The sequence below is a fragment of the Sphaeramia orbicularis genome, chromosome 11, assembly GCF_902148855.1.
Source record: "Sphaeramia orbicularis chromosome 11, fSphaOr1.1, whole genome shotgun sequence".
In the NCBI taxonomy this organism is placed as follows: domain Eukaryota; kingdom Metazoa; phylum Chordata; class Actinopteri; order Kurtiformes; family Apogonidae; genus Sphaeramia; species Sphaeramia orbicularis.
The window spans coordinates 50289577-50307818 of record NC_043967.1 but is presented as its reverse complement, the minus strand read 5'-3'; the positions used below and the strand labels follow the sequence as shown (position 1 = coordinate 50307818).

General features: G+C 34.1%; 1 protein-coding gene across 1 annotated transcript in view; it reads left to right on the top strand.

Annotated features, from left to right (window-relative positions):
* The window catches only part of pvrl2l (PVR cell adhesion molecule related 2 like), a 715997-nt gene that overhangs the window by 489350 nt on the left and 208405 nt on the right, over positions 1-18242 (top strand). Inside the window, exon 2 of the mRNA XM_030147091.1 lies at positions 8399-8511. Coding sequence (XP_030002951.1) covers positions 8399-8511 — 113 coding nt within the window. The remainder of the gene's footprint in view (positions 1-8398; positions 8512-18242) is intronic.

Genomic DNA, 18242 nt, shown 5'->3' with positions numbered 1-18242 from the left:
AGGTCATAAGGTTTGCAGGCTGAAGAATACGTGAATACTTTCATAATGTTTACAACGCCAGCATTTGGTATAATGTTTCACCTACATGACCTAATGTACCGCACCATAAAAAATACTACGACAGAATAAGTAAATACAAAAAACAAAAATACATTTAATATGTTTCTATGTAGAATTCAGTTTTCTGTGTGTGATATGTGGTGATGAATGCAGCAAAGTTCCGCTCAGTTCGCATTTTATTAACAAATCATTTAAAAATACATATGCAACTTGTATTTAAAATTTACAGCAAGACATGATTATGTAAAAAGGGTAAACCCAGAAGGTATCTAGAGCTTATAAACGGTGGCCAAGAGATTAAACAAACAGTACATTTGATTACACTGGGTTACAAAAAAATGTTTTTTGCAAGTTGTCTAGGTTTTTTCAGCTGAATTAGGACCATTTTGCACCGCTAAATCCAAAAATGACATCTGTTTTTCTCAGTCAGGACAGGTTTTTTCGCTCATTTGATTTTGAAAAATTTGATCTTCTCACAAAATATAATAATTAATACCAAAATAAGATTGGTAAGCACACTTTATGAAACTTGTGACTTGATTCCTGTTAGGTACAATGGTGTATTCACCGCAGATGTAGCAGAATACGTCAGGCTTATTTTTGCAAGATCTTCTAGTCGAAGCCATTTCATTCACCTGGAATATTAAAAAAAACCATTAATCATAAATTGGCAAAAGTAAAATCTTCAGAACTTGTTTATTGCAAGAAATATGAAAGAATTTGGTATCATATGATGTGAAAATGCCCATAAATGTAAGCACAAATGTTCAAAAGCCAATATGTAGCGTAGTTCAGAAAGTTGACCTGATTGAGCAAAATGAATGTGATTTTTGGATTCAGCACACCAAAATTATCCTAAATCAGCTCCAAAAACTTAAACAATAAATTTGTTGTTGACCAGTGTTGTTGTTGTTGTTATTATTATTAGTAGTAGTAGTAGTAGTAGTAGAATAGGAATATACTGTTTAACTATTTTATTTTCTTTACAGCATTGCTGTAGTTTTTGTGCTTATTTATTGTTTTAAGTATTGCTTTAAATTGTTTTATTGTTTGTGTAGTTTGCAGCACTCCGGAAACATTCTTGTTGTTTAAATGTGCAATGCAAATAAAGTGGATTGGATTGGATATACACTGCAAACAAAAAGTTAAGGATATTTCTTTTTTTTTTTTGTCATTTTTTTTGGTCATTTTTGCCATTTGTAAATAAAACTGTCCGATGATTTAAAAAAAAATGTTTCAATTCACACACAAAAACAGTAAACAGCGCTGTGTAAGAATCCCAACTGAAAAAAAACATCCCAAAAATTAAAAATATCCTTAACTTTTTGTTTGTAGCATAATAATAATATTATTGCTGATTCTTGATGACGGCTTCGATGATGAAATCCAATTACTCGATTAATCCCTGAAATATTTAGTGGACTGCTCGACTTTAAAAAGAATCGATAGCTGCAGCCTTACTTTATTTTATTTACAACTGCAGTTATTAACTTGTAGATTCTAACGCCCACTCACACTTTTGTATGTGTCTTGTTCGTAGATATGATGCATACAGTAAATAATAGAGGATGTACATTTATCCATCGAACTAATTCTGATTCAACTTTGAAGTACGAGTGGGGAAAAAAATGAGTCTGAAATAATATGCAAAATATGAAAGCATGAAGTAGGCATCTGAAGGACATTATGTGAAGAAAACTGAACCTTGCTAAATATTAATAAAGTCCAACTACCATTCGAACATAAAATGAAATATGTTCTTATAAATTAGAGGTCATAAGGTTTGCAGGCTGAAGAATACGTGAATACTTTCATAATGTTTACAACGCCAGCATTTGGTATAATGTTTCACCTACATGACCTAATGTACCGCACCATAAAAATACTACGACAGAATAAGTAAATACAAAAAACAAAAATACATTTAATATGTTTCTATGTAGAATTCAGTTTTCTGTGTGTGATATGTGGTGATGAATGCAGCAAAGTTCCGCTCAGTTCGCATTTTATTAACAAATCATTTAAAATACATATGCAACTTGTATTTAAAATTTACAGCAAGACATGATTATGTAAAAAGGGTAAACCCAGAAGGTATCTAGAGCTTATAAACGGTGGCCAAGAGATTAAACAAACAGTACATTTGATTACACTGGGTTACAAAAAAATGTTTTTTGCAAGTTGTCTAGGTTTTTTCAGCTGAATTAGGACCATTTTGCACCGCTAAATCCAAAAATGGCATCTGTTTTTCTCAGTCAGGACAGGTTTTTTCGCTCATTTGATTTTGAAAAATTTGATCTTCTCACAAAATATAATAATTAATACCAAAATAAGATTGGTAAGCACACTTTATGAAACTTGTGACTTGATTCCTGTTAGGTACAATGGTGTATTCAGGGCAGATGTAGCAGAATACATCAGGCTTATTTTTGCAAGATCTTCTAGTCGAAGCCATTTCATTCACCTGTAATATTAAAAAAAACATTAATCATAAATTGGCAAAAGTAAAATCTTCAGAACTCGTTTATTGCAAGAAATACGAAAGAATTTTGTATCATATGATGTGAAAATGCCCATAAATGTAAGCAAAAATGTTCAAAAGCCAATACGTAGCATAGTTCAGAAAGTTGACCTGATTGAGCAAAATGAATGTGATTTTTGGATTCAGCACACCAAAATTATCCTAAATCAGCTCAAAAAACGTAAACAATAAATTTGTTGTTGACCAGTGATCGATGGCCAAGAAACAAAACCTCCTGTCTGCAAATTTTTACATTTTGAGTTTTCACATTAAACGGTGAGAACAAGGATGACCCCACATTTTCAGTCGATCTGCAAGATAATCCCGCCCTTTCTGATGACATGAAGGTCACCTGACAACAACAACAAAGACCATACTATAATAAAACTAAACCGTCAATCAATCAATCAATCAAATTTTAGTTATATAGCGCCAAATCATCAAAACCAGACTCTAAGCCAGTTTACAGAAACCCGACAGAATCCTCCAGGATCCACGTTTGTTTTGTTTCCTGAAAAAACTAATTTTTTCAGATAAGAGGTTTTGTATTTTGGCCATCGTAATGAAAGGATCACCTGATGTTACCGTACCATTATGTCGACCTTTGTGTTGACGCTATAAAGGTGAATAATGATGGACAAGACAAAATAATGAACCTCAAATGCACCAAAGTGTATGAATCTGCTAAAATTTGCATATAGGTCTTATTTCTGTCTTTGTGCATAAGAAATCAATAGAAGTGAATCCCCAAAGAAACTGTGTGTTGGTAAATGCAAGTTCTGCAAATTTACAGGATTTCAGTTCTGTTCAACATGTTGATGCTCATATGAACGATGTTTTCAGCTCAAAAATGTCCAATTTCATCACAATTAATGCTATATTTTCATGTCACAAATGGCCAAGTTCTATTTGAACTGAATTTACCTGAAAAATGAATATTCTATTCTTTTAGATTCCCCAATTTTTCTGACAAGATTCTATCCTACATATCACATGTTTAATGAATGAATGAATGAATGAATTAAATCTTTATTTTGAACATGTAGATGGTGAAATCAAAACTCAATCAACAAAATATAAGTACTGGTACATAAACGATTGATAAGAAAATAAACAACAAAATAAATAATAGTTAATACTACTACTACTACTACTACTACTACTAATAATAATAATGATAATAATAATGATGATTAATAATAATGATAATGATAATAATAATTATATATATATATATATATATATATATATATATATATATATATATATATATATATATTTTTTTTTTTTTTTTTTTTTTTTTTTTTTTTTTTTTTTTTTTTTACAGGTTCAATCTGGAGTATGGTGCTGATCCATCCTGCTTATGTTACACCATTACATACATGAAGAATGTCACATGTCACTTTTTAAATCAACAGTTTTCTAATAATAGGCATTTTTATAAAGAAATAACAATTCTATATTGTTATTTCCTCTTTAGTCTGATGATAAACTATACAATAAATAATTCTGATCCTAGTTTTTGCACAGGGATCATTAGTGTAAACGGTGACATGGCTGCAGAGCATCAGTATGATGGGATCTGTAACAACCATGTCACATCTGTCCACTGACACATTTAGTGTTTTTGTGTCAGCTGTTATTGTTTTAGATCCACAATACTAACATTTATGAATAAGAGCAGAATTAGCAATAGTAAGTGTATAAGTTTATTCCTAATAAAGTACTGGTACTGACCAGAGCATCATGGGTAATGTCACGTCCGTCCACCAGCAAAAGTTTTCACATACACGTGCTATTCCAAATCCAATATTTCTGAAAATAGAGCTTCCACTGTCAAATAATATCAGTAGTCTGTGCACACATGGATTAGCATTATTTCAACACAGTTCTATGCATTTCTTGCTCTTTTTTTTTTTGACAAAAATAGCCACTCATTTGACCCCCTAAGTAAATTTTAGCCGGAATGAGAGTGATAGTATCTGTGTTTTTTTTAATAGAGGAAACACTTCATGAGTCATGTTTGGATGGGGAATAGTTGTGGGTTAAATGTTGTGTCCGTTTTGCCCAAAGCTCCGCACACTCATGCTTCCATTCCGAGAAGGTGAAAAGTAAAAGCGTAGGTTAAAACGCAGCGTGTTTTTGGCCTCGGAGACCGACTGCTTTCCATATGTGAGTCACAGTTGCACACACCGGCAGCTGTTCGGAGCTCGTTCGGTCAGTCGGTCGGTCAGCAGGTACCGTGGAGTCTTGAGGCGCCGTTTGGCTCTGGGCGTCCTGCTTTCATACCTGTTTAAGTTTCGGCGTTCAGGGCGCGTCTCCTGGCTTCTTTCCGTGAACCTTCGCTGACCCGGCCGACCGCCTCCGCTCGGCTTCAGCTCGCCGGCGCGTTTTGTTGCGAGCGTCTTCCTGTGAATTTCAATCGGATTAGCGGCTGTACATGGCGTTCCTAGAGGCTCGCCCCCTAGCGATGCGAGTTTTACCGAAATGAGGAGGATGCAGCACAGGAAGTTGACTAAGACGCTGCCTCAGGCTCCATATTTTACGCTCATGATTCAGATTTTCTCCTCCCTGTTAAATGAAGATATCTGTTTTCTCTGTTATGCTTTTTTTTTTTTTTTTTTTTTACTTTATTTATAGAACTTCTCAACATTTGCAGAACTTTTCTCCATTTAACAAATATAACATTTATAATTTCATAATGTGTGTTCATTACACAAAGACTGACATAGGAACAAACAGAACACAAAGAAAAAAAAAGGAAATGCAAACAAAACACACATAACAAGACAGTCAAGACAGTGCATTCTGTTACATTTAGGGAAAGAAAATTTTTATTTTTATTTTAATTTATTTGCACATCATAGATGGCGAGAAGAAGAAAAAAAAAAAATCATACAAGTAACACCATTGTGCAGGAGACGATAGAAGCCGAAAAAGGTAAACAATATACAGGAAAATAAAAAAGAATTAAAAATATAATATAACTGAAATAATAATCTAAAAACCGTAAAGTAAGTAATAAAGTAAAAAAAATAGAAATACAAATTAAATGATATACAGCCTTAAATAAACAAATAAACAAACAGGTCAATAACAATATAAACAACTAAAATGTAATTACAGTTCCAGGCCAGGTCACATATTCACATCTATTGAACCTGAAGTGATTTATTATCATTTTTTATAATGTTATTCTCTGCATTTTCCATTTTTCACTTTAAATCATGTATTTTCCTATATTTAATTCACTAATTATGTAGATGTTCATAAAAGCTCAGAGTAAATTCAAAGGTTATTAAAGCAAAACACAAAACTGAAGAAAAAGTGATTTTTTTTTTTTTTTTTTTTTTTTTTTTTCCCCAGCAAAATATTCCATTAACTGAAAATAAAATAAGCGTCTCCATCCACTGTCATTGATCCAACTCTATGGGTTTTACAGGTGAATCAGTGTTGTAGTAGATGAGTGTTTCCATGGTAACTACAAAGCCTCTGAACATCCAAATGGGTCATATCTGATGACCACGAAAAGACGACAAACTGTATTTTACGCCAATTATTTACATGTATTAATAAGATTTATGGTTCTGAAATCATTAACCACTCTACAACAATAGATCTTTTTGCTCATTAGTGACTGTTTGGGTCTTTAAGGGTTAAACTGCCTCCTAAAACTTGGAGCAAAAGGGCTCTTTCAGTTTAATAATAGTCATTATTTTTTAGTTGTAATCACTGATAATCTGTTTTTGTTGAGCTGTAAAAGCAAATACCAGATACAAAATGTGTATTTCTGATCTTTTTACATTTTTTGAGTATAAATATAAATAAAATGTAAAGAATGAAAAGCAAATCTACTCTATTTTTGATTCATTTGGATTAGAATTTTGGAGTTTTCATCTACACAATTTTGAGCATATTATATATGCAGATGACATACTGCATTTTACACCAATTATTTACATGTATTGATAGGATAAATGGTTCTAAATCCATTAACCATTTTACAACAGTAGATGCTTTTAGTCATTAGTGGCTGTTTGGGTCTTTAAGGGTTAAACCACCTTCTAAAACATGGAGCTAAAGGGCTCTTTCAGTTTAATAATAGTAATTATTTTTTCGCTGTAATCACTGATAATCTGTTTTTGATGAGATGGAAAAGCAAAGACCTAATGCAAAATGTGCATTTCTGAGCTTTTTACATTATTTGATCATAAATATAAGTAAAATGTATTGAATGAAGAGTAAAACTGCTGTATTTTTGATTCAGTTAGATCACTTTATTTATAATTTTGGAGTTTTGATCTGCAGAAATTGATCATATTCTTTCTTTTTTTTTTTTTTTTTTTTTTTAGCTGCAACCACTGAGAATCTGTTTTTGATGAGATGGATAGACCAAGTTCCTGTTGCAAAATGTGTATTTGAGTGTTTCGGATATAACCCATTTTGATGTTCAGAAGCTCCATAGTTACCATGGAAACACTGTCATCTTCTGGAACACTAATGAAGTAATCTAAATGAATCAAAAATATAGTACTCTTTACTTTTAATTCTTTGCATTTTGCTGATATTTATATTCAAAAAATGTCATGACCATGAAAAGATGACAAACTATATTTTATACCAATTATTTACATGTATTGATACGATTAATGGTTCTAAATCCATTAACCATTTTACAACAGTAGATGCTTTTAGTCATTAGTGGCTGTTTGGGTCTTTAAGGGTTAAACCACCTTCTAAAACATGGAGCTAAATGGTTCTTTCCGTTTAATAATAGTAATTATTTTTTAGCTCTAATCACTGATAATCTGTTTTGATGAGATGGAAAAGCAAAGACCTAATGCAAAATGTGTATTTTTGAGCTTTTTTACATTATTTGAGCATAAATATAAGCAAAATGTATTGAATGAAGAGTAAAACTGCTGTATTTTTGATTCAGTTAGAGCACTTTATTTATAATTTTGGAGTTTTGATCTGCAGAAAGTGACCATATTCTATGTGCAGATGACACCCTGCATTTTATAACAATTATTTACATAGTAATAGGATTAATGGTTCTAAAACCATTTAACATTTTACAACAGTAGATGCTTTTGGTCATTAGTGGCTGTTTGGGTCTTAAAGGGTTAAACCACCTCCTAAAACCGCTCTTCTGGTCTAATTTTTTTTTTTTTTTAATCTGCATCCACTGAGAATCTGTTTTTGATGAGATTGAAAGACCAAGTTCCTTTTGCAAAATGTGTATTTCTGAGGGTTTTGCATTTCTTGAGTATAAATATAAGCAAAATGTAAAGAATGAAAAGTAAAAAGTACAATGTTTTTGATTCATTTAGATAACTTTATTTGCAGTGTTCACTCCACATTCACTACGGAGCCTCTGAACATCCAAACGGATCATATCTGATGACCATAAAAAGACGACAAACTGCATTTTACACCAATTATTTACATGTAATGATAGGTTTAACGGATCAACAGTTAATAACTTTTGTTTCCAGTTGATGTTTGGGTCTTCGAAGGTTAATTCCCCCTCGTTGTAATCGCTCATTTCATCATGATTGTGTATAACTTTGTTTTAAATCATCTACAACACATTAAGGGAGGTCGAGTTCCCCCTTCTGACAAAACCAGAACAAGTGGGAGCGAAAAACAATCACAGCTCTTTCATTTAGAAAATTCCAGTTAAATGAAAACCACCTCTAATCCTCCATCGTTTCCACCGTCGACTCGGTTCAGTCTTTTGATTTCAGTCAAAACACCCATTGTTTGCTCACACAGTATTAGCGGCTTAATCTCCCTTGTTGTCTGTGTTTTCAGGTATCGGGGCTCAAAAAGTGCGAGTGGAGGAGGAGCTGGAGGCGTATCCCACGGAGTCGGTGGAGCTGACCTGCCAATTCATCGACGGAGGAGGCAAAACCAAGCTCACACAGGTGGGAAGATGAAACGCAGCCTTATTTATCAGCTGTGTCGGTTCCGAGGGAGTCTAAAAGCATCGATGTGGGAGATTTATCCAGTGGAGGGAGTTGAGTGTGAGGAGACGGGTCCACTGGGAGGAAAAGGAAAATAAAACGCCAACACACTATCTGATTTGGGTTTGTCAGAGGAGTAGGTCAGCACCAGACTCTGAAAAGACGCACTGACACCCCCATCTGAGCCCGATCCTCAAGTGTTTTCCTCTACATTTTGATCATATACACTGAAAAAAAAATCTGTAATTTAACAGAATTTTCACTGTTTGTTTTACAGATTTTTCCTGTATTTTTAAGATGCAGGAAAATGTCAATGAAATGACAAAAATAGACCGTGATTTTACATGTCAAATATAAAATAACACAAAAAAAAAAAACTGTAATTATAACCATAAAATTTCAATTTTTTAAAAGAACTGTTTACTTTTTTCACAGAAAAATACAGTTAAAATACAGGGTGGGGAAGCAAAATTTACAATATTTTGAGGCAGGGATTGAAAGACAGTGTATGACCAATTACAGTCTACTCTCGTTATACCGCCAACTTCCGTTCACGGCCAAATTGGCGGTATAGCGAAAATGGCGTTACAACGGATTGCGTCCATAATGTGCATGTCTTTACTATATGATGTCTATGCTGCCTCCGTTAACCCGTTTAATTGCGTTTCTAAATAAATCTTGATTCTGTTATGTTGTAAGGGATCATTTAAAGTGGGGAAACATTTTAAGCATTATTATACCGTGTCGGGAAATGACACCTCATCATCTTGAGGCTTTGGCTTAATCCCACGTCCTCTTCCCGACATCCTGACCTACTGAGTGTTCTGCGATAAATGAACGGTGGCCGTTCCGTAGACCTACTCAGAGCTTGTCGCGATCAGCGTCCGGCGCGTTTGTTTCAGTGCATTGTTAAAATTTATGTGTACTCGATGGCAATCATGCTGGCGGTATAACGGTCGGGAAATCAATGGTATAAGTGTTGTTTGTGCATGGAACTGGGCTGGCGGATGGCGATAGGCGGAAATGGCGGTAGCTAATGGAATAATGTATTGGGGATTTTTGTGCAATGGTTTTGGTCAGCGGTGAGCGAAAATGGCGGTATAACGGCGGGCGGTTTAACGAGAGTAGACTGTAGTTTATTGAAAGTCATGAGAATTTCTTTGCCACAAGAAAATGGACATAATAGAAAATGTTTTTATTCTATGTGTCCTCCTTCTTTCTCAATAACTGCCTTCACACGCTTCCTGAAACTTGTGCAAGTGTTCCTCAAATATTCAGGTGACAACTTCTCCCATTCTTCTTTAATAGTATCTTTAAGAAAGTCGACATTGCTGTGTGATGTTCTATTGGTAGCATGTTCTAAAACGCCCCAAATAGCAGAATCCAGAGGGTTTAGATCTGGGCTAGAAGGTGGCCGTAAACATGATTCCCAAAAATTGCTAAAGTTGGATTTGCAGAAATCTTGTATTTTTCTAGCTGTGTGGGCTGGAGCACCATCCTGTGTCCATACATAATGGGGTTGGACAAAATAATGGAAACACCTTCACCTCAAGATGATAATGCCCCAATCCATACAGCTAGAATTGTTAAAGAATGGCATGAGGAACATTCTAATGAAGTTGAGCATCTCGTATGGCCGGCACAGTCCCCAGACCTCAACATTATTGAGCATTTATGGTCAGTTTTACAGATTCAAGTAAGACGTCGATTTCCACCGCCATCGTCTCTAAAAGAGTTGGAGGGTATTCTAACTGAAGAATGGCTTAAAATTCCTTTGGAAACAATTCACAAGTTGTATGAATCAATACCTCGGAGAATTGAGGCTGTAATTGCCGCAAAAGGCGGACCTACACCATATTAAATTATATTTTGTTGATTTTTTAAGGTGTTTCCATTATTTTGTCCAACCCCTGTAATTTCCATCTGGGTAGTTTGCTTTAAGCCATGGCAATACCTGGTATCTGAATGGATTTGGTTGGATCCTTTAGGATTTTGGATTTGAGAGCTTTAATAAAAGCTTTGGTACGTGTTTTGTTGCTTCCTCCACTTCCAGACTTTCTGATAATAGTTTTGCTCATAGTCATTCTCTTCTTTCCATTATAAACAGTCTTTATGGACACTCCAACTATTTTTGAAATCTCCTTTGGTGTGACGAGTGCATTCAGCAAATCACACACTCTTTGACGTTTGCTTTCCTGATTACTCATATGGGCAAAAGTTTCTGAAAAGGTATGGATAATAGTGTTAGGTATGATTATGACATCAATATATGTTTGGTTTCAAAACAACTGACGTAGTGCCTGCTGAGAAAAAACAACTAAATGTTCATTGTAAATTTTGCTTCCCCACCCTGTACATTTGCAAATGTTTCATAATTTCACAAATATTTCTTTTCTATTTATGAGATTAAACTGTTAATTCAAAGTTTAATACTTAAAAAATAAATAAATAAAACGAGATAAAATTACCGACAATTAAGGCAAGGCAGGTTTATTTCTATAGCACATTTCATGTACAAGACAGTTCAAAGTGCTTTACATAAAACATTAAAAGCATTACAGCAGAAGCAATAAAAAGTAAAATAAAACGACGGGTGGTGTGTACAAAGGGCAGGGAGTTAATCAACACGAGCATGAGAAAAACAAACAAATCAAAACAAAATTAAGTAAATAGATAAAACGGATAAAAGCTTTAAGCTTAAAAGAATAAAAACTCTATTCAAATGCAGCTGAGAACAGGTGGGTCTTTAACCTGGATTTAAATAAACTCAGTGTTTCGGCTGATCTGAGGTTTTCTGGGAGTTTGTTCCAGACATGTGGAGCATAGAAGCTGAACGCAGCTTAATTAACCGTAAAAGAAGTATTTGTTCTGTCAGTTTAACAAGCCTTGTTCGTTCATTGACAAATATCTTGTGTAATTACAGGTTTCACAACAAAAACGTTGAATAAATGTGTTTTGGTGAATGTATAACATGCATAAGCACTGATAAACTGTCCAAATACAGTTTTTATCAGTGGATTGTACAACTGAGTCTCATTGAAAATTAATTATATATATTTCTGGTAATTTGATTGTTTTAATACATGAAAATATTCTTTATTAACCCTTTCATGCATGAATTATGAGAACCTTAACCAAGATTTTATTCTAGACATTTAAGCATGGAAAAACAAAACAAAACAAACAAAAAACACTATGCAGTTGATTTTTTTATGATCCTATTTTTCATGGAATGATATACTATAGTGATTGGACTGATATATTGTGAGAAAACGATGAAATAAATGCTGATAATCTGATGTTTTCTCACATTTTAACATACCTGCATCGATGTAATATGGAAAAAAAAAAAAAGTTTAACAATTCACTTTTTTTTTTTTACCCTCAAACATGTTACTGCAGATCAGGTTTATCTAGAACAGCAAAGTTACAGTAATTGTATGAATGTCAGTGTATGGGATGATGCATAAGTGTCCACTGTGTTGGCTGATATGGAACTAAAAAAACAAAATCCATGAATATACAAGAGAACACCTCTGAACAGCTGTCCACTGGAGTGACCACTGTGCATGAAAGGGTTAAACGTTAAAGTCAAAAAAAAAAAAAAAAAAAAGCAAAATCCCATGTAAAGTTAGGGCAAAAAACTGTATTTGAATTATGGAAAACTACTGTATTTTTATGAGATGGCTATTTTCCGTTATTTTGCAATATTTTTTCGGCATCCCTGCTGTCGGAATATTACTGTTTTTTTTACTTTTTTTTTTTTTTTTTTTTACAGTATATGTGCATTTCCCAAACTTGATCTGGGGCTGTTTTTATTGAGTTATCGTTTGACCAAAACTGGCTGGTCAAAAAGTTCAGTCTGACCCGTGGAAATGCAAAAATGACACTTAACATATTTACAGTAAATGGTGTTAACCCTTAGGGGTCCACGGTCACGGCCCCCTGACTGAATCACATGACATTTTCAACATGTTGTAGCGTTGGAAGTCGGTCACATAGACAAATGGGGACAACCGGAGATATGACGGTTTGAAACTGGAGCAGCACAGTCAAGAAACCTGGAGGGGGCGGGCTCATGTGCATTTAAAGGGCCAGCGCTCCAAACCACCTTTCTGGTGTCATTACTCAGAAATAGGGTTGAAGATGGACCTGTGGAGTTGAACTAATGAAGAATTCAGACCCAGGCAGAGCATTTACAGTTCATGTAGAGCACAGGGAAATGTTTGAACATGAATAATTCCATATAAAAAAGCAAAATATCACTCCTTTAAATGCACATGAGCCACTTCAGGCCCCGCCCCCTCCAGGTTGTTGGCTGTGCTGCTCTGTGCTGTTGATTGTTCAACCAACAACTGAACATTTTAGGTAATCGGCTCGAAGTTTGAACATATTTTCAGTTTTTACTACAACCGCTGCTGCTGGCAAACAATTATGTCGTACTCGGAGAAATGTTTGTCGGAAGTCTTGACTTTATATGTGCAAATGTCATGACATAACTAGTTGTAAATCGTAACAAATTAAGCAGGAATTAAAACAGGTTGTAGAAATCCATTCTCTTTTTGCCAAAATGAATATAACGATAGTTTTGCAGCACCTGGAGGGTTCAAATTCAAACTGTATGAACTATTTGGATCCAAATACACAAATAAATGAACCAAAGACTAATAAAAGTGGGTTTAGCAAAATATGAGCCCTTTAACCCTTTCATGCATAGTGGTCACTACAGTGGACAGCTGTTTAAAGCTGTTCTCTTGTATATTCAAGGGTTTTGTGGTTTTAGTTCCATATCAGCCAACACAGTAGGTGCTTATGCATCATCCCATACACTGACATTTATATCATTACTGTAATTTTGTTGTTCTTGATAAACCTGATCTGCAGTAACATGTTTGATTGTAAAAAAATAAATAAATAAATAAAAATTATTAGACTGTAATTAACAGGGTTTTTTTTGTTTTGTTTTTTTTTTAAACAAAAAAAATTGTCTTCTTTTGCATATTATCTCCATGAAGTAATAACTAGTATAATAGTGTGTTAAAATGTGAGAAAACATCAAATTAGCAGCATTAAAAATATTTTTATTTCATAGTTTTCACACAATATATCAGTAAATACATTTCTTTGCCTCTAATATTAAATACATGATAGACAGTTTTGTAACTCAGGTTCATAAGGGTAAGGTTCACAAAAAAACAATCGCATTTGCATTGGGGTTTTTTTCATGCTAAAGAGGAATAAAAACACTCTGGAAAAAAAATCTTGATTAAGGTTCTAATGATTCATGCATGAAAGGGTTAAAATAAGAAATTAATGCTTAAAACAAGATAAATTATCTAATACTTCTAAATCTACTTTTTTTTTTTTTTTAATCTTGGTAAGAACCAAATAATTTGCAGTGTATGGGTTAATGAAGGGGGGAGGTAGTTGTAGTAACAGTTTTATTTCTCCTTGGAATGTGTTTATAAAGAGTGGATTTTATTGTATTAATTATTTTTGAAGTGGGTTTAGATAAATATGATCCCTTTTACAGTCAATGGTGTTAAAATCTGTTTAGTTCAGGGGTCACATACAGAATAATTGTGTGGATCAGACCAGTCAAATAATAACATGATGACCTTTAAATAATGATAACTCCAAATTTCTCTTTGTTTTAGTGTTTAAAAAAAAAAAAAAAAGTACAATTATATGAAAAGGTTTATATTTACAAAGTGTGCTTTGACAAAAAATGTGAATAACCTGAACAAATATAATCAACCTAAAATGTCTTAAGAGAAACAAGTGGGTCGAGTCACGCGCCTGTTGACTTTGAATCAAAAAATTAGAATTGAGATAATGATTTCACACTTTTTGTAGTTCAATAGTATAACATCGTAAGTTTCTAAATCCATTAAAATTTTTTGCCAAAAAAAGGATTTTCAAGAAAATTACGGAACTTTTTATACAAACTAAATTCAGTCCCTCGAAAAGTTCTCTACAAATGAATAATAACATAACTGATCATTGCTACAATTTGAAATCTCAATCATATATTTCTGTTTTCAGTATAGTTTTATTACCTTTTACACACCCTTTTATCATTATAAAAATCATTTTGTCTGAAAAATTGGTGTGAATTGCTTATTTTAAGCATTTTAATATCAGATGGTGCTGGTTATGTAGGGAATTTCACTTTTCTCAAAAAACATGTTTTTTTTTAAATTACTCATTAATCAAATGAGCTAAACCAATGGAAATTTCTGAAAGAAAGCATTTAACCCTCTGCTTAAGCATGGCTTCATTGGAATTTAAGTTTATTTTATCACTAATCTAAAAAAAATTATTTTTTTTCCCTACCTAACCAAAAATAGGCCTCGACATGAAATAGCTAGCTTGTGAAGGATTTTTTTCTTTCACTTTCGATAGATTTAACTTTTCAAATCAATAATTATGATATTCTGTTGTCTTCATATGGATTTGGTATACATGAATATTACATTCTCTGGAAAATATTTCCTCTTAATTGAGATCAAAGGGCAGTTATCACAGGTTATTGATGGGACTCAGCTTGAGCAGTCTGTCAGCTGGTCTGAATAGAGCCACAGCTGAGTTACTCAAAACTGGAACAGTCTCAGAGCTTCTCTCAGCTTTGTTCAATTTTACCAATATTCCACCTGTTACTTAATGTTTGGTGTATTTGTCGATCCACTGTGATCTGTAAATGTGTAAATGATAAACTGAGACATTGTATTGTTAAATTGCACTTTCTAATTTCCGTTTGCCAGTGTTATTTATGTTTATTTTAAAAAGATAGTTTGACATAAACATTTTCCTTAATGTTATTTAGCTTTTTTCACTTTAAAACACAGAGAAAAGTCTGGAGTTGACATTATTTCTAGGTTATTATTTTATGTATTTGATCTAAAATCCACTAGTTTCTGTTGAATCTGGACTTAAAAAATGATGATGTCAAAATGAAAATAAAATAAGATATATTGATATAGATGTAAGTTTATAGAGCAGGAGGAGATCAGTGGTGATAGTGAAGTGAACATTTGGACAGATATCCCTGAAATGAAGTGCTTTTAGTTTTGGAAAAGCCAAAGGAGTGTTATCAGTGCACAGAGCAGACACAGCAGACAGTGTTTTGTCAGATGGGTTGTTTGGCTGCTGGTGTGTCGTTATCTACACATCGTTATTTATCAGTGTTAGAGGCGATATCTGACGTCCTTTTGGTCGCTGTGATGCTTCTTCTCTGATATTCATCCCTGACTTATGTGGAGCGGTGGATCATCCACAGGGAAACGGAGGCAAAAATGCATCTGAAGCGTTTAAATGATGATGGTATATACTCATCCTGTGTCCTGCAGCACGTACAGGTCTGGAAAAACAATAACAGACACTGCAAAATGATCACTTTCTCTGATTTGACCATTTATAGGTATGTGTTTGAATACAATGAACACTGTTGTTTCACCGACAACATTTCTCCCAAATTCCAAATTAAAGTATGGCAATGTCTACTGCCACAGTACTGTGGCCCCAAATATGGGTTTGTCTACTGCCACAGACCAATCAAATGTTAGCATTTGTTCAATAGGGTGTATATAAAAAAAAACAAAAAAAAAAAAACTATACATTTTGAAAACTTACCCCCACTTCTGCATTTGATAATTTTTGGAATTTTCTTTTCTGGACATCAATAGGTAGAGGACTGGTGGATATTTGTCCAAATTTACAGACTCAGGTTTTCATGCTTGAGTTAGCAGGGGCAAATTGCACAATCCAAGATAAAGCTGGTTTGCGCGAAGTAGCGGCAGAATTTAAATCCAATCAAAGGTCATGGGAGGGGACAATGGGCATCCATCTTGTTTTGCACAAAATTGCCATGTTACAGCATTAACAACTTTGGCCACCATCTCAATTTCATTTCTTTACCCATGGCAGCTGTTCCTGCCTTTCAAAGTTTTAGGTAACATCTAAAAACTATACCTTGTCTGAACAAAAGAAAAAAAAAAGTATAGTTCATTAAACTTGTTTAGGCCTGAAAATGTCACTGAGGACAGGGTTAGGGTTGGGGCTAGGCTAACCCTAACCCTAACTTGGCCTGTCCTCAGTGACATTTTCAGGCCTAAACAAGTTGAATTAACTTTGAAAGGGGTCTGTCCATAAAGGAAAATTCCACCAATGGGCTCTGTGCACAGCCCCACTACTTCCTGCATTTCAGGTGGGTTGTTTCCTGTCTTTCATTATTGGACACACTGATTAATCCAGGTGTGTCTGCTACTTCGTGTTGTGACTACTGATTAATTATGCACACCTGGATTAATCAGTGTGTCCAATAATGAAAGACAGGAAATAAAGGACCCACCTGAAGTTCAGGAAGTAGTGGGGCTGTGTATAGAGTCTGTTATCAAATGTGGAACTGGGGGTAATTTTTCAAAATGTATAGTTTTTTTGGATACACTCTGTAGAGCCAATCAGGGATACTGTTCTGTGACCTCACTATCCTCTTGTTGCCACAGTACTGTGGTCATATATGGAGTATACTTCAGTGCGTTCTTTTGTACATTTTGCTACCACAGTACTGTGGCAACTGATGGAAGAAATGCCAAATTAGTGATAGTATATAGTATACAATAGGAATTATTGTTCTAAACACTATATGTTGTTTCATTGTGTTCTTTGCTCTGGAGGCTGGAGAAAGTGGGTGGAGCTACATGTTATGTAGCGTACCATGTGACCTCTCAGTTCTGTGTCAGTTCAGTGCTGTGGTCCTGTGGAATTCTGCACTGTAAACGTTGTCCCAGCAGCTGATTTATATCAATGTGGGATTTACTTACCAGCTATCCCGCCCCCCCCTTGAAAATCTTTTGGAGAAAAAAAAAAAAAAAGGAAATGCTACTCTGACCAGGAATTGAACCAGAGTAAATAAAACACATAAAAGCATGTGTGTCCATCCACTGTCACTGATCCAACTCCATGGGTTTTACTGGTGAATCAATGTTGTAGAAGATGACAGTGTTTCCATGGTAACTATAGAGCCTCTGAACATCCAAATGGGTCATATCTGATGACCATGAAAAGATGATAAATTGTATTTTAGGTGAATTATTTACATATTATGATAGGATTAATGGTTCTAAATCCATTAAATGTTTTAGATCAGTAGATGCTTTTGGTCATTAGTGGCTGTTTGGGTCTTTAAGGGTTAAACCACCTCCTAAAACAGCTCTTCTGGTTTAATGGTAGTATTTTTTTTTTTTTGGCTGCAACCACTGAGAATCTGTTTTTGATGAGATGGAAAGACCAAGTTCTTGCTGCAAAATGTGTATTTGTGAGGTTTTTACATTTGTTCAGTATAAATATCAGCCAAAATGTAAAGAATGAAGAGTAAAAGTACTGTATTTTTAATCTATTTATATTATTTTATTTATATTGTTGGATTTTTAATCTACAGAAATTGAGCATATTCTATAACATCATCATCTATTTGTGGTATCATTGTCTTGGTAGAGACATACATCTATAAAAAGTATTTAATGACCTCAGAAGTTAACTTCATCCACTGTCATTGATCCAACTCCATGGGTTTTACTGGTGAATCAATGCTGTAGAAGATGACAGTGTTTCCATGGTAACTATAGAGCCTCTGAACGTCCAAATGGGTCATATCTGATGACCATGAAAAGATGATAAATTGTATTTTAGGT